The 18,166-nt window shown below is 48.1% G+C and overlaps 1 protein-coding gene across 1 annotated transcript in view; it reads right to left on the reverse strand.

Annotated features, from left to right (window-relative positions):
* Nucleotides 1-18,166, reverse strand: part of SETD1A (SET domain containing 1A, histone lysine methyltransferase) — a 960,878-nt gene that overhangs the window by 172,385 nt on the left and 770,327 nt on the right. The window contains exon 16 of the mRNA XM_086932054.1: nucleotides 11,589-11,761. Within this exon, the coding sequence (XP_086788180.1) occupies nucleotides 11,589-11,761 (173 nt within the window). The remainder of the gene's footprint in view (nucleotides 1-11,588; nucleotides 11,762-18,166) is intronic.

Consider the following 18,166-nt stretch of genomic DNA (forward strand, 5'->3'; position numbering starts at 1 on the left):
TCCACAAGCCACTCCTTTTAGAATCACTCCTTAATGCCTCTGCAAGACATCTAGCACACCGCCAGACATCCACCTTCTTGTCCAGTGCCTTTGCAGGACCTCCTGCACACCACCAGAGGTACACCTCACGTGCAAGCTCCTTAAAAAAACAACTCACACCAACTCCTCCAGGTCAAGACACCACTCATCCACACACTCCCCCCTCCAGACTGGTGAGACAGTTCCTCACTGCCCCTGACTCTCAACCTGTACCCCTCTTACTGAGCACCAGGCACCATACTCTGGGAACTGGGAATGGGACTTCACATGCACTGGACACATTTTAGCTGCCACCACTGGATCCTACCATACTGGGGAATCCAGACACACACACTACACTCAGGGGATAACCACCCTCCCAAGCTAGCCATTTCTCCTCCACACTCCCTCTCTTCCATCTACCCACACAGGAACAGGAACAGGGATTGGGCACTGGACCCAGCAAGGGATTCCTAATCTATGGGAACCTCCCCCTCTACTGGCGTCCCGCCCTGTCACTTTCTCTCATCTACCACTAAACATAAAACGCAGGAACACATTTGAAAATGACACTCTTGAGGAAAAACAAAAATCAAAAACAATAATCCCAAACATGTGACTATCTATAAACTGCAGAGTTTTGTAATGTAGCCAGCTGTCGCTGTGGCACTGCGCAAACACAAGTCCAAATCCACACCGCTGACCAACAATGTCAGAACTGGCTATTTCTGGTTGGCTAAGGCTGACGCCAAAGCTAGGCAGAAACCACCATTCTAGTCAGGGCAAGGGAGTCACAGGCCAAGATAACCCCTGCTCACCCCCTGGTAGCTTGGCACGAGCAGTAAGGCTAAACTCGGAGGCAATGTGTAAAGCATTTGCGCCAGCACACAACAGCAACAACATCCTAGGCACACCACAAAAGGAACTCCACACAACGTTATTATAAAATAACTTTTGTATTGTAAAAACACATCAGATAGTATCACACAATATACATGGTGCCAACTGGCACGGACAATATTCACAAGGGATTATGTACAGGACAGGGCCACATGGGCCACTGTCAGAATCAGAAATAGCACTTTTAGAATAAAGAATAATAACGAATAAAAATCATAGTAGCACAAATTAGCAACTATGGCACACAACCAGTAACCACTGGTAACAGGAACCAGGACCTCACTAGGACCACCTGTACTAAAAAGAACAACCACCTAAGTATCACACAGCACCTAGGGGTATAAACAAGAACACATTACCCATGATGCATGAAACACATTCAGAGGAGTAATAAAGGAAAAACACATGATGCCTAAAAACATTCAGAGGTGTAAGACAAGGGAAACACATGATGCATAAACCTACACATTCAGCGGTGTTCAGAACAAAGCACATGATGCAATAAAACACATTCAGAGGTGCAGCTCAAGAAGACACATGATGCCTAAAACATTCAGAGGTGCAGCGCAGGGAAAAGGAAGACACTTGATGCCTAAAAACATTCAGAGGTGCCAGGACAATACAATAGCGCAAGAATCACGTGATGCCTAAAACTATTCAGAGGTGCATCGCAGGGAAAAGGAAGACACATGATGCCTAAACACATTCAGAGGTGCCAGAACAATACAATAGCGCAAAAACACACAGTAGGCAATTACCATCCTAAACATAGCAGGTAACCACATTGCGCAAAACTCACATTAGCAATTACTATTGAAAACATAGAAATCACATTGCGCAGAAATCACATACCAGTCCCCATCTAATAAAGGGACTGAAAGAGCCCTGTGTCCAGAATGTCAGGGCGCGCTGCCATGAAGCGCCAGTCAGGGGTGCGCCACTGGCGCAAAACCTAAACGTAGCAGGTCCCAACTACTTGCTGGGCACCTGGAAACACACAAGACCTAAATGGTGCAGCTGCCCACTAATTGCTGGGCAGCTGGGAACTTCAAAACGTCAACAGGGTCCTAACTGACCCTTAGGCGCCAACTGCGCCAACTGTTGGAGCCACACAGGCTCTGAGCATATCACATGCCCCAGACGTTGGAGCCACACAGGCTCTAAAACTATATATGCACTATGGAGCCCTCAGGCTCTGAAAACCATGGCACCTCGAGCCTCGCTGGGCTTGTGAATCAACATAGGGGCGGGAGCCTCTCGGGGCTCCAAAGAACAAAGCATGCCCCCAGAGCCTCTCTCAGGCTCTCCTTCCACGTTGGGGCGACCCACTGCCAACCGGGGCAGCCCTTGAAGCCCTCGTGGCTTCCTACTGACAACAAGCGCGAGATCGCGCTACTTGGGGGGGGGGGGGGCTTACGGACACCGACAATGTGTCCCGGCGCCCCTCCCTTCTCTTCTGCACCACTCACCGGTTCTTCGGCGATCAGCGGCTCTCCTCACTCGGGGCTCCCTCAGCACACGGGAGCCCCGCAACCGGCAATCCTTCTGGTTCTCCTCTTTCCGCCTCCAGGCCCGGGCCGGCAGAATCTCCGGTCTCCCCCTGCAAACGGGAGAACGGAAGGCAGATCTCCCAATCAGGGCGCGGCTCTCCAAACGAGCCCCTCGTGACGCGGCAACCTCTTCTGGCCAATCCACCAATCGGAGCGCGGCGCTCCGAGACAAACCTCCACAAGCCGCCCAATCACTTTGCGGCCTCACTGGGCGAGCCTCCCAGGCCCGCCAATCACAGCGCGGCATCTTCGGCGGCCATGACACACAGCTCGGGCCGCGGCGTTGAACAAAGGAGCATAACGAGGGGTGGACACCCTCGCCATTAAAATAAAAATAGTGAAGCGAGGTGGGCACTCGCAAAACGATCACATCAGCGGGCAAAGTCGCAGGGTAGGCACCTGCCAATTCTCACGCAAAATGCGTGACGGCGACACGCTCGCCCTTCAGCAAAAACACTCTCAAGCGCTAGGAGAGAAAATAAAGCGCTTCCATCGCGCTGGGGGCACTGGTAGCACCCACAGGCCCCTAGAAATTACCCCTATAGCAAGAAGGGTCCACAGAAGTTCTTCAGGGGATGCAGCAAGTCCTTCCAGACACTTTAGGCTATAACAGGCCTTGGCAAAAGCAAGAGAAAGTTCCCAGATGTCTGCAGCAGGGGACCACAGGCAAAGGTCACCAGGGAAAGTCCATCAGGTGTCCAGGGGCTGGGCAGGGCCCAGGGATTCCCCTGGGCCCAAGCAGCAGCACGCCCCTGGCAGATTCAAGTTGAAAACCAGAACAAATTGGAAGGGGACACAGCCCCTTCTTATACAGAGAAAAGTCTTTGAAGTCTTTGTGCAGGCAGTGTGAGAACCAGCTAGAACTGGTTATAGGGAACTCTCTTCAGTGTCAGGGACAGAGGTGACAGTCGCCCAGCGGGAGGTGGAGCCAGCATTGTGGTCAGGCAGGCACAGCCCTGGTCACTCCCAGGTGCCATCTCCTCCCACTTCCCTGGCAGCAGATTCAGCCTTTCATCCACGGGCTGACTCAGACAACCTCCTGGGCTCCCCAGCCCCTGCCACCCTCAAACCAGACAGTCAATCCACAAGCAGGTCCAGGCACTCCTGGACCAGGCTCACCAGCCAATCACACGCCAGACACAAATTACACAAATATGCCAACTTCTAAAAGTGGCACTTCTAGACTAGACACAGTCATGTCGCATATATCATTACGCAGCATTCAATCTCACGAGTTCGTACATTCTAAACTCGACCCTGCACTCCCCACACATCAGGAACTACCATGGGCATACATATTCCCCATTCATTCCTATGGGAGGGCAGGTCACTCACCATACATACACAGAGAGCTCAAGCACTTTACACTGTACCACAGTGAAAAAGTGCGCAGAGGCCTAAAATCACCAACACCAGGTTCCAGAAACAGGCTAGGAAAAAGCAAAAAGTTTCGGGGTGAACCTGCCAAAAAGGCCAGGTCAAACAATCCTGTTTTACAGGAGACGGGAGACGGGTGACGAGGGAGATTGGGAGGGATCTGAGGACCCTCTGGCACTGGAGTGCCAGTCTCAAAAGGACTGGACATATGAGCTTGGGGAGGCCAGTGGTATTGACACTGAAATATTTCCTAAATATCATACCTACTACGGAAACGTAATTACTTACCTGTCTTAAGTAGAGATCCCAGTGCTGGACCTAGGAGCCCAGTACTGGATTACTAAAGTAACGAGAACATACTCTACCTGTAACCTGAATTTTCTCCCATTGGAGAACATTGCTAGATTTTCACAGAAAAGTTTCTAAGTGTGAACTTCTGAAATACCTTTATATTCTTTAAAAATCATTGCAATAACCATAACTATTTTACTAAACTGTTTTCAGCTTAGACCCCAGGACTGAATCTAGGAACCAGTCCTGGAATTACAAAAGTAATTTACAAAGTAATCAACTGCATTTTGTGTAGAAAACCCCATTGAGCTCAATGTTAGATTGTGTTTAGAATTGTGTTGCCTACTGCAACCCCTGTACCTGTTGTGTTTACAAAGTTATTTCCTTTCTGCAAAGTAATTACCTGAGATCACTAATAATTGAGACAAGTGTATTTTGATACCTGTTGGTTCTAAAAATAAAACAACTATATCTTTTGATATAAAAACAATTGGCCTGGAGTTGAGTCCTTGAGGGTGTGAAACCTTTTGCTGACTGAGTGTGTACAACAAATGCTTTACACTGTCCTCTGGTACTGCCTTACTGCTCGACCAACCTACCACTTTTGAGAGTAAGGTCAGCCCTGACTTTAACTTCTGTTATACCTCTGGGGTGGGTGGCCTCTATACACACTGTATCGTACTTTGGTCCAGTAAATATAGAGCCACTTTCTCACATTGGTGGATCAGCGGTGTGATACAAACTTGCATTTGTTGGACTACTTGTTTACCATCTGATCACACGACAGAACTCATAAATTGCCTTTAGAATTCCGAAATTGGTTTTTCCAAAATACTAAAAGTCTGGTAGGGCCTTGCATAAGTCCAATTAAGATTTTAGAAAAATAAAAAGTCACTACAGCTTGGGTAGAGGGGTAGAACGGTCAGGTTAGAATTTCTCAACGGAGCCCAGCTATTAGCTGATCTTTCATGGAACACAACTGCCACCTAAACACTTATTTGCTTGAATGCAATCTTCAAAACAAGCATTTGCAATGCACCATGTCTTGCAACCTCGCAAAAAAAACTGTTTTGGGCACCGGAACGATTGGGGAAATATCTGGATGGATGCAGGCGTGCACAGATGCTGGCAGACCTGAGAACTGGCCCCTGCAAGCCGCGATCGCTTCCCCGGTGTGCGCTCATGGTGGAGGCGAAAATGGCGGCGTAAGCTCTGATGCGGAGAGAGCTCTTGCAGACGCCCCTTGGATGGCTTGCTGCTGGCGCCCGAATGAGCGGAGCAGAGGTGGAATTGAGGTGAGAGGCGACGGCGGGGTTGATTGTGGCTGCTGCGAGGCTTTAATATTGAACTGTGCCTCCTTAGCCCCGCGCGCCTGACCTTAAGATGGCGGCCTGATAGCCCGAGGGGGAACACCGCATGGATGGCTCGGGTGAGGGTGTCTTCTGAACCTCTGGGGTGCGGGATCTTTCAACTACTCGGGTGCTGGAGTCATAACACACCTCCCCTACTTCCCAGGCTTTACTGACCGTGTGATCCTATACTCCCAAGGCCCTTCGGCGAGCATCAACATCTGGGGATCACATATTGTCCTCTCCTTGCACGCACTGCATAATCCACCTCTGCCCTCTGGAGAGACCGCCACAGTACTTTGCCTTCGGGTACGCAGGTGTTGACAATGTTCACTACCAAGCACCAGCCGTCTGACCCTACATTCCCTGACGCGAGGCCTTCCATATTCACGTGCCGCGACGGTCTGCAGCCTTGAATTTAGTGCTAATCTACCTTCGTAGTCCCAAACGCTCTGGGGGCTGAGCCATATGCCGCATAAGTAGGCGACGGGCTAGTCTTTAAACAAGGTCTCGGACTTCTTACCGAATTCTGAAAAACGATCTACACTTCGATGAGACAAAGGCGCAGCGACAAAAACTCTCAAAAAGCCGATGGCCTGAACATGCTCAAGGACTACAAAGCTGAACTACGCAGTAACATCAGTCGCGACATCAAATCCTCAATGGATCATCTACGTTCGGCCTGGTCGGAGCGGTGTCGTCCCTGCAGCAAGATGTGGATTCTGTGGGCACCAGGGTCCTTGACCTCGTGACGCAACACCAGGACCGCGATCTATAGCCCACCAGATCCATGGGAACTTCCTGCCGAACTACTTTTCTGCCTTCACCTGTCCTGGCCCTATTCCCCACCCTGTTTATCGCCTCGCTCTACTCCTCTACACTTTCTTGTTGCTGACCTCTGCCATCACCTGTCCTGGCCCTTAGTCCCCACCCTGTCTATCTGTGAATTTTTCTCTCGTCATTTGAGATCTAGCCACTTTGTCTGATGCCAGATGGAGCTACCTAGTTTAGCTATAGGGGAGACAGGTCGGGGATTCCCTCCTCGGACGTCACCTACCCAGTCGGTCTTCAACCAAACTTCCTTTCGTCTCTCCTGTAGTCTCTTCCCGCATTCTCCCTCTATTTTTGTCTCTCCTTCTCTCCTCTCCCAATGTATTGAGACTGAACAATGCCCGATGGAGCTACCTGGTTTAGCTATAGGGGAGATGGACCATGGACTCCCTCCTTGGTCGTCACCTACCCAGTCGACCGTTAGACAGACCTCATTTCGTCTCTCCCTGTTGTCTCTTCCCCTATCCCCCCTTTCTCTCCTTCCATGCCCCCTCCCCTCTACGCTCCATTTATTTTGCCCTACATGTTCCTTTAATTACTTTTCCCATTGAGACCGAGCTATTTGGCCAATGCCCGGTGGAGCTATCTGATAGCTATAGAGGAGATGGGTTTTGGGACTTCCCCCTCGACCGTCACCTACCCAGCCGCACTTTGGACAGACTTTCCTTTTGTCTCTCTGCCGTATCTCCCTCCTATCCCTTTACCCTTCCCCTCTACACTTCAATTAGTCTCTTGCAATTGTTTGTCTAGCAACTGATGTAAATTGGAACTGATGTAATCTTGTAATTGGAATTTTTGTGGAACCTCATGGAAAGCGCTCTAATACCTCCGGGTCTAGCCAGCGCTATATAAAACTCCTGAATAAATAATAAATACATAAATAACTCCATGGACCTGGTGGTTGAGGAGCTCGACCTCACACCTTACTTGTGGGCCTGCATCCAACCAAACAAGGGCTCCAGGAGCTCCTGGCTGAGTATGCAAAAGGCCATCCCTCTGAGCAGGGTGACACCCAGTCAGAGGAAGAAGAGGAGGAGGAGGAGGAGGATGATGATGAGAATGATCCCCCCACATCTCTAGGGAAGTAAAGGCCCCATGCCCTTAACTCCAAGAGTCAACTTCTGGGAGCCTGGGCACCACACCGGTGGGCTAGGCCCTAGAGAACACATTGGGGAGAGCCCCAATAAAGAGGACAACTTCTTAGCAAAGTTGGGCAAGAGATTAGATCTAGAGTCCAGACTCCTGGCTCTGGAGAAAGAAAGAAAAGAGATGGGCCTAACCCCCATCTCTGATAGCAGCAATACCAATAACAAGGACGGAGAGCAATCTTATGATCCTAGAATCCCCAAAGGGATTGTCCCTAAATTTGAGGAAGGTGATGATATCACCAAGTAGTTCACATCCTTTGAAAGGGCTTATGACATGAGAAGATTAAATAAACCTCTCTGGGGGGCACTCCTGTGGGAACTGTTCACTGGGAACCGCAGAGACAGGCTTCTGACCCTCTCTGAGCCAGATGCAGGGTCCTTTGACCTCATGAAGAAAACTCTGATTGAGGGATTTGGGCTCACTACTGAGGAGTACAGAAATAGATCAGGGGGGGCTCACAAAACCCAGACCCAATCCTGGATAGATTTTGTAGACTACTCAGTAAAGACACTGGGTGGTTGGTTAACTGGACACAATGTGCATGACTTTTCTGGACTTTACAATTTGTTTATGAAGGAACACACTGAGTAATTGCACAAATGGAAAGTTGCATCAGCATTTGGTAGACCTAGGTCTAAATTCTCCCCAAAAATTGGGAAAGAAGGCAGACCATAGGTCAAGACTAGGGTGACTAGGACAGCCACTGGAGGTGACCAAAAGAAGGTGGTTACACAACCTCCCCAGGGAAAAGGTGGTGAGAAACCCCAAGTTAAAAAGTCTGAGTCTTTCAAAGGGCCCCAAACTCCTGGACAGGGGGGTGGGTCCCAAACTACTCCCTATGTGCCTCAGCCCTATAGGGGGAAGAACTTTGATCCTAACAAGGCTTATTGTAACAACTGTAAGAAGTTGGGACATTAACTGTAGACAAAAAATGCCCCTACAACAAAGCCCCTAAGGCACCCAGTACAGTTACACCAGGGACAGCTAGACTACAGATGGCATCAGAGGAGTGCCCAGAGCAAATCTGGGAATACACTCAAGCTAGTCTAGTCACCTTGGGGGAAATGGAGTTTCCCAATGTAGCTGGGTTACCACCCAACTTGAAGAAGTCTGTGCAATACCCCTCTGTTAATGGAACTAGAGTAGAAGCCCTGAGGGATACAGGTGCCAGTGTCACTATGTTGAAGGATATACTGGTTTCCCCAGAGCAATACTTGATTGGGAAAACGTACCCAGTCACCAATGCTGACAGTGTTACCACTAACCGCCCTATGGCCATGCTGACAGTAGGTTGGGGGGAGGTTACTGGCCTGAAACTAGTGGTGGTCTCCCCACAGCTACAAGCAGACTGTCTGCTTGGAAATGACCTGGAAACTTCAGCCTGGGCTGAAGTTGAGCAAATAAGCCATGCCTGGTATTCCTAGACTGGTGTGTGTGCAAACCAGAGCCCAGAGCAAACGGAAGGGTGAACAAGTAGGTTTGGAGTATGAAAGTATGGCCCAACCAACCAAGAGAAAAAGCAAGAAGACTAGGGGACCAGCTTCTCTACACAGCAAGCCTCCCTCTCAGGACCCCTCTCCTCAGGGAGAGGACTTGGAAACCCTAGAGGGAACTGAGCCCATGGAGCTTGAGCCTTACCAGGCTGGACTCCTGGGCCCAGGGGGACCCAGTAGGGAGGAGCTGTGCCAGGGTCAGCGAGACTGTCCCACTCTTGAAAGCCTGAGGCAGCAAGCTGTTTCAGAAGCACAGGGAGATGTCAGTGGTACCCACAGAGCTTATTGGGAAGCGGGATTACTGTATGCTGAGGCAAGAAACCCCTCTCCTGGAGCCACCAGGAGAGTGGTAGTGCCACCGAAGTACAGGGAGTTCCTCATAACACGGCTCATGACATCCCCCTAGCTGGACACTTGGGGCAAACACAAACTTGGGATAGGCTAGTTAGTCACTTCTACTGACCAAAGATGCACCAAAAGGTGAAGGAGTTGGTCAGCTCCTGCAGTAGCCAAGGCCCTCCTGGGTGTTTTCACCAGGGTAGGGTTTCCTAAGGAGGCGGTTTCAGACCGGTTCTAACTTAATGTCTGCATACCTAAAGCATATGTGGAAGGCGTGTGGAGTGCAGTACAAGTTCACTACCCCATACCATCCACAAACCAATGGTCTTGTTGAAAGGTTCAACAAGACATTGAAAGGTATGTGTGGTAATGTTTAGAATTATATGATGCAGTCATGATGCAGTGGAATTGCATCGCAGTGAATGTTCTAATGTAAACCAGTACTTGGTGGGTTTGCTGATGGTTGCTGCATATAACTTGTACTCCATTAAAGATACTTCAACTTGAATATTTAAAGTATTTGCGTGGATTACTACAGTATGATCATGGGACTCCCTGAAAAATTCAAGAGGAGATGGGATGTCCTGTTGCCATGCCTGTTCTTCGCTTATAGGGAAGTGCCACAGAAGCGAGTAGGTGTTTCCCCCTTTGAACTTCTGTTTGGTCAGCCTGTAAGGGGACCCCTTTGTCTTGAGAAAGAAGGTTGGGAGAGGCCTCTCCTAGAACCCACGCAAGACATTGTGGACTATATACTTGGCCTAAGGTCCAGAATGGCTGAGGCTGCAGCCTTGGCTCCGGTGGAATGAGCCTGCAAGCCCAAAGGATGTTGCTGTCCATCCAGAGCATAGCAGACAGTAAAACAGAGTACAATCCATCTGTAGATGATACATTTCTGCACAGCTTTTACTTTCTTTGCTCCAGCGAACCTAATGAAGAGTTGATTGTCAACCTGGTGTTCTTTGGTACTGTGCAGAACGATAACACACTTTTTGGGCCAAGGCTAACTCTCCTGGCCAATGCAATGGCCTGTAGAAAGGCAGTTTTGGTGATCAAAAGACAGACTGCAGCTATGCATGGGCATATTGGGCAAGTAGATCAAAAACTTCAAGACTACGTTCAGGTTCCTTTGAGACGTGATTAAGGGTTTCGGAGGAAATGTATTGCAGTACTTTTGGGTAATAAGTCACAACAGGTGAAATGAACAGGGGAGGCTGATCCGGCAACTGCAAGAAAGCAGATCTAGCCAAAAGATACCCTTCAATTATGCCCAAAGCAAAGCATTGCTGGGCAAACGATTGAACAACTAACAACACCTCGGACAAGGCTGCAGAGAGGGGTTCAACATTCTTGGTAGTACACCAAGCCTCAAACTGGTCCCATCAACAGGCATATACTGTCTTGGGTGAGGGAACCCTGGCTGCCAGAATGTAAAATTATTTTTATTTGAGTGGGGGTCTCTCTAGTTTTTAGATTTGTTTTGTGGGACGTAGCCGACATTGACTTAGAGCACAATTATGAGCACTGGAAACGGTTCCACAACGGGGCCTTGAACCGTTTACCTGACCTAGACCTGAAACCTGATGGAGTTGACTGGCACAGAGCGACCAGGAGCTTCAGGGAACACTTCCAAACAGCCTTTGTATTAATGCAGTTGCAGTCGGCACAGGCCTTGGGAGTAGGCTCCGCTCAAGGCATCATACGCAAACCAAGTGTGTCACAGACATCTGTCTGTGACAAGAACCACAGGGTTAAAACCACACAGGTTTTTGGGGGGGCATTCCTTACATATTGGGAGTAAAAAGTACAATAAGAGTAGCCAAACAATTTGAAAAACAAGTCCAAAAAGTGGATTGAAGTAGCTCTCTCTAGATCTGTATTGAAAATACGGAAAGAAAAGAACTGGATGTCAGCGGGCTAGGGTGGCACCTATATAAGCATTATGCACGTCACATCCGGAGCGGACTATGCTGACGTGGAGCCATTCGACATAACCTACCAGCGTGCAGAGGTACTGCTTTGAAAATTTCCACTTCCAGTCTGACGTCGGGAGAATATTCCAAGGTAAGGCATCTGCAGATAGTATCCTCTATAAGATGTGTTTTATATATATATAACAAAAGCTTAATAAAATGTAAGTCTTGCAGTGGTTTGGTCTGGAAGATAAGAATTAATAAAAAGGGAAGGAACCCTTCCTTATTAAACAATCTGATTTACATAATCTACAAATAAAATCTTGACCAATTAGGTGAAAGTGCAAGTTTTGTGTAGGAGTTCTGTTAAAAGGAGTCTACCTGTGAGTCCAAAGCATCCAACTCTTGCACTGCCATGGGATAGTTGTCGAGGTACTTGTCCTTGTCCTTCTTGCTGATTGTGTAAAAGCCTTCACTGCGAGCACAGCCGGTAGCATGCTCCCTCAGACCGTCCTGAGATTTCCTCCTTCTCTTCGGGTTTGCGATATTGGTAAGTAGAGGAAGTGGGTTAAGGAAAGAGAAACCAAAGTGTGCATGCCAATTGACAGAAAAACAACTATCTGTCCACTGACATCCATTTTATGTGCTAAAATTAATTTAAAACAGTAAAAGAAAATTCTACAGTACCCAGGCTTAAACACTTTCAAAGACCAACTCAATTTGGTAAAATTAGGAGAACAGAACACAAGTGCAAAAGGATTTGCAAGCAGTGAGATGCAAAGTAAAAGCAAATGAAGATTTTTTGCCAGGAAAGGGGAAAAAAACGCTGCTGTAGGAAAGCGCCCCCCTTTGATATGGTCACCGCTACTTTTTGCTGGTATTTGATGCAATTTTGACTGAAGTGCACTGGGTTCCTGCTAACCAGGTCTCCAGTGCTCTTTACCTAAAACAAGGTAACTGCTCAATTGTACCCCAATTGGCAAGATCCAAAGAACCTCTCTAAGTCCCTAGTAAATGGTATCCCCGGTACCTAGGGCATGGGTACTAAAGAGGGTCCCTAAGGGCTGCTGCATGTATTGTGCCACACTATGGGACCCGCCATCAAACTCATGCAGACTGCCATTGCAGGCTATGTGAAATGGTGCAAACAAGTGTGAAAACATGATATGGCACACACCCTTTTTGCGTTACCCCCAGACACGCAATAAATGTAAGTCACCCCTTCAGCAGGCCTTTAACCCCTAAGGCAGGGTGCACTATATTACATGTGAGGACATATCTGCAATATGCTCCTGTGTGCTCTAGTTCATTTACTAAAGAGTGCAAGTGAACAAGGAAGCCATCTTATGTATACGTACTGGGCAATGGTCATTAGTAGCTACATGATAGCTTTTCTGAAACCTGTGGTGTTTGTTATCAAATACATTGTCTTAATAAATCCATACTGATGCCAGTAGTGGATTTATTGAAAAACCTACAAGTATCTAGTGTGCTTGCTGATCCATATCCTCCAGCCTGCCACCAGACATGTTTCTGACCCCCAGCAGATGTGAGCCCACACTCTCAGAGGCCAGTAACAATGCCTGTTCCGGAGGAAGGTGCTCACAACCACTCCAGCAGGACGGCTATTGATTTAGCATATCAAGGCCTGGGGCTTCAAAGCCCCTGCCACCTTTTATATGCAACCCCAACTCCCTCCCCCAGACCTGGGAGATTCCACCCACTGCTTGTGGCCCATTTGGCACCAGGTTAGGTGGGAAATTAGCTATGCAAGTAGGTGTGTTGCACTGCCAGACTAGTGATACCCCTAAGGTGGGCTGCCTGTTATGCTCCACGAAAGAAGTTTTCCACCATCTTGATTTTGGTGAAATTAGGAACTCTGGGACCAGGGTTATACCCACTCCCCACAGTAAGTGGTCATGTAGAGGGTGTCATGAACCCAAGGGTAAGTAGCCCATTGGCTACTACCCTTGACTCTCCTTAATACCCCCACATTCTGTATTTACATAGCCCCCTGAAACCAGGAACTCAGATTTGAGTGACCACCAAAGAAGAACCGAAGAACGCAAGAACAGAGGACTAGCTGTGGACTTTGGTGCCAAACCCTCCCTGCTCCTACCCAATCGCCCAGACCCGACCCATCCTGCAGCTGTGACTCTTCCAAATGGCTCGGGAGGCTGCCAGCTCTTCATCAACCAGATGGCATTTCACTTGAAGTGGAGGAGTCACTTCCCTAAAGCCACCGACCAGGACGTTCGGTGCACCAATTTGCTGAGCACCGGGCACACAGATGCAACAGCCACCCAGGAAGAGGTCACGGTGCTCCAGGCGGTCAGGTCCATCTCCTCACCAGGTAAAAGACACCAGGACCCCCAGGATCTGTCCTACACCAACACCAGGGTACCGGACCCTGTTGCAAGCTCCAAGGATTGTTTGAGTTCAATTCGAACACCACCACCGCCGCCAAAACAGACCTGCATGTTGAGGGACGTCACCAGAGGCCAGCTCCACGGCAGAAATAATCTTGCTGTATTTTTTCTCTCTCTTCTGCTGGTGCACGGAGGACCGCGGGAGCCTCAAACTCGACGACCGCTGGACAAAACACCTATGCACTGGAGCCCCCCAGCCTGAGTCCATTGAAACCCAGGAAAGGTAAAACTGAACTCTTGGTGCTTTCTAGGACGTTGGCCTCCTCCAAAAACAAAAGTCCAGAAGAACAGTCATTTAAGCAGTTTGCAAGTGACCCTATGCAGTGAATGTTTCTCCCATAGGATGTCATTAACGTGTTCAAGGCTCATGCCTCAAATCTGACAGCTGTCATTTTCTACTATAAAATGTGATAATGTCTAAAGTAATTCCCCGATTACAAAGTTCTTGGTGTCAAGAATTCTTTTTAAAATATATATATTTTTAATTGTCTCGAGTTTCTTCTTAAGTGTGTCTCATTTATTGACTATGTTTGCACAACAAATGCTCAACATTACCCTCTGAAAAGCCTAAACGGCTCACCCACACTACCACAAAAGAGAACATCTAGGATGATTAATTTAAGCCTTTTAAGAAAGAAGGATCGTCTGGACTTTCTACAGAGTACCTCATCTTGGTACACTACATAAAAACCCAGCTTCCTACATTGGTGGATCATCGGTGGTGTGTAAGACTTTGCATTTGCTGATACCACTTGGTCATGGTCAACAGGTGATTCCACAAAGAAACCCACAATTTACTTTAGTTAAAAACATTCTTCACAAATTTCTCAAATTTAGAATTTTTCCAAATGTTTCTAATCTGAACTGTTAGGGTCTTGAATTAAGTGCACCCCCCCCCCCCCTCCAAGTCCATTGTATTAACAATTTGAAAACGTATACTAGTAGTTGGGAATGTTTTAGAATTTTTGTTGATGTTCTAAAAAGTTCCCAACTAAAGTAAAACATGTCAATCGCAGAGGAAAGGGCAGTTAAAAGACCTCTGCAAGGCTTGCAAAATTGCAACTGAGTCTAAATAAACCAAAGTACAACTTCAGGGGTTGCTTGCTGAGTTTGATAGAGCCCCAGCAAGAGAAGAACATGTTGCCAATACTGAAGATGACCATGTCAGTGAAGATGAAACTGACACTAGGTGGTTGATTAAAAGAAATTAAGGTGCAAGAGTATGATGGACTTTATAATCTACTTACGAAAGAGCATCTGTTCAGTAACAGTACTTCTGAAAAGTTGCATCAATATTTGGTGGACTTAGATTTGGTCTCTCCCCAGGAGTTGTGGATGAAAGTGGACCAGGGGGTCAAGACTGGGGTGTTCAAAACGTCTCATGATGGAGGTGACCTAAAGAAAGGGGTTGCTAATCCCCCCAAGGGAAATATGCGGGACAGTGGAAAGAAAAAAGTGAAGTGTTATTTATAGGCCACCAAAAACTGGTTCAGAAGAGTGGGCCCAGAGACACTTCACAATCAATGGGTGGAGTACCAGGGTAAGAACTGGGATCCCAAAAAGGCTTGGTGTTTCAATTGTAGGGCGAATGGAGAACGAACTGGGGACCCTTCCTGTCCCAAAAAGACTTCCACTAGTGCACCCCCATTTACCACTGGGGTGATGAGTCTCCAGATGGGATTCTTGGTATGCCCTGACCAGGTAAGAGAGCATATTGAAGCTACCTTAATCTCAGACGGAGGGGTGGTTGTAGCTGCCCTGGATGTCTGGCCCAATAACCTGGAGAAATACAGACAACAGCCACATATTGATGGGGACAGTGTAGACACACTGAGGGATACAGGGGCAAGTGTCATCATGGTGACTGAAAAACTGATATCCTCAGAGCAGTACTTGGCTGGACAAACTTATCCAGTCACCAATGCTGATAACCACACTAAGGTTCATCCTTTGTCTGTGGTGAACTTAGACTGGGCAGGGGTTACTGGCCAAAATAAGGTGGTCCTGTCCTTTGCAATTCCTGTTAAATGTCTGCTGAGAAATAATCTGGAGCCCTCAGCATGGGCTGAGGTATCGCTAAGATCCCATGCAGCAATGCTAACGATACCTGAATGAGGGTGTGCAAAAACAAGAGCACAGAGTAAAGCTCAGGGTGAAAAAGAGGAATTGGAGCCTAGAACAATGGCCCAATAATCCAAGAGAAAGTCAAGGCTGGGAAACCAAATTCTGAGCAGCCACAAACTCAGGTTCCCTCTCCACAGGGAGAAGACCTGTCGGCCCGGAGGGAACTGAGCCCCAGGAACTTGGGCCTTACACAGAGGAGCTCCTGGGCCCAGAGGGACCATCTAGGGAGGAGCTGTGCCGGGGACAGCACATCTTGTCCCATTCTTTAAATCCTGAGAAAGCAAGCTCCGGCACAGGAAAAGGTAGATGTCCGTGGCTACCACAGGACCAACTGGGAGAAGGGGCTCCTGTATACTGAGGCCAGAAATCCCAAACATGGTGCCACTAGGAGACTGGTAGTACCTCAGCAAAACAAAGTTCTTACTCTCATTGGCACAGGACATCCCCTTTGCTGGGCACCTTGGCCAGGCAAAAAGTTGGGGTAGGCTAGTTGCCCACCTCTACTGGCCAAACATGTCCCAAAAGGTGAAGGAGTTTTGCAACTTGTGTGGATTGTCAAGCCAGTGGCAAATCAGGTAACCAGCCAAAGGCCCCCTTAATTCCACTTCCTGTGGTCGGGGTTCCTTTTGTAAGGGCAGTGACAGGCATAGCTGGTTCCTTTTTATCCCTCCCACAGCATAAGGACACAGATAGATTTATACTGGTGGTAGTGGATCAATCCACCAGGTATCCTGAAGCAATTCCGATTAGGGCTGTCACTGCTACAGCAGTTGCCAGGGTCCTATTCAGTATCTTCACTAGAGTGGGTTTTCCTAAGGAGGTGAAAGAGGCAGTAACTTCATGTCTGGCTACGTAAAAGCCATATGGCCTTCATGTAAGGTGACCTATAAATGACCACGCCGCGTCATCCACAAATCAATGGTTTAGTTGAGAGAATCAACAAAACCATGAAAGGTATGATCATTGGGCTCACCTGAAAAACTCAGAAAGAGATGGGATGTTCTTTTGTCATGCCTGCTTTTCGCCTACAGAGAAGTGCCACAGAAAGCAGGGGGCTTTAGTCCCTTTAAGCTTCTGCTTGGTCATCCTGGCAGAGGACCACCATGTCTAGTCAAGAAAAGCTGGTAGAGAACTCTCATAGAGCCCAAGGTAGATATTGTGGACTAAGTGCTTGCCCTATGTTAAAGAATGGGAGAGTACATAGGTAAAGCAACTAAAAACCTTGAGGCCAGCCAAGAGCTCCAGAAGCTCTGGTATGGCCAAAATGCTGCACTGGTGGAGTTTCAAACGGGGCAGAAGGTATGGGTGTTTGAGCCTTTGACTCCTAGAGTCCTCCAGGACAAATGGAGTGATCCCTACCATATCCGTGAGAGGTAAGCGGAGGTCACCTATTTGGTTGACCTAGGCACTTACTAGGGTTCTTGCAGGGTCAGCCATGTGGATTCTATTGAGAAGTCAATGCTGTCACCAAGACAGATGCGCACCCTATCCCAAAAGCTGATGAATTGACAGGTTGGGTGCGGCCAAATTCCTCAGGTCTTTTGGTTTGACATCAGGGTACTGGCAGATAGGTCTGACCCCAGGAGCAAAAGAGAAATCAGCATTATCAGTGTATCAGCCCCAGATGGACATTACCAATTTACTGTAATGCCATTTGGATTAAAGAACGCACCTGCCACCTTCCAAAGGTTGGTGAAAAAAGTCCCTGCTAGGTTGGAGTCTTTAGGGCAGCATATCTTGAGGATATTGCTCTGCATAGCTCCACGTGGCAGGATCACCTGATGCACTTTGGCAAGGTCCTTGAGGTGTGGCAGTGCAGGCCTCACTATCAAGGAAAGCAAGTGCCAGATATGGTAGGGATCTGATGAAAACATGGGCCACCATGTAGGTGAAGGCCAAGTTCAACCTTTACAGCCCAACTTCCAAACTATTGTGGACTGAGTACTCCAACAACCCAGGCTCAAGTTAGGGCATTCCTTGGCTTTACGGGGTACTACAAGAGTTATGTGGAGTGGTATGGTTCAATTGTTACACCCCTCGCAGAGTTGACCTCCAAGAAGCAACCAAAGAAGATAAACTGGACAATGAGCTGTCAAAAAGGCATTTGACACTCTGAAGGAAGCAATGTGCTCAGCACTAATTCTAAAATCTCCCGATTATTCTAAGCAGTTCATAGTACAGACTGATGCCTCTGAACATGGGATAGGAGTGGTCATATCCCAGGACAACGATATAAGCTATGGCCAGCATGTGGCTTTCATTAGCAGGAGGTTGCTCCTCAGAGAACAGCATTGGAGTGCCATCGAACAGGATGCCTTTGCTGTGGTTTGGTCGCTGATGAAGCTGAGACCATACCTGTTTGGTACTCACTTCCTTGTACAAACTGACCACTGGCCTCTTAGATGG

This window comes from Lissotriton vulgaris, chromosome 7 (genome assembly GCF_964263255.1).
Source record: "Lissotriton vulgaris chromosome 7, aLisVul1.2, whole genome shotgun sequence".
NCBI classification, from domain to species: Eukaryota; Metazoa; Chordata; class Amphibia; order Caudata; family Salamandridae; genus Lissotriton; species Lissotriton vulgaris.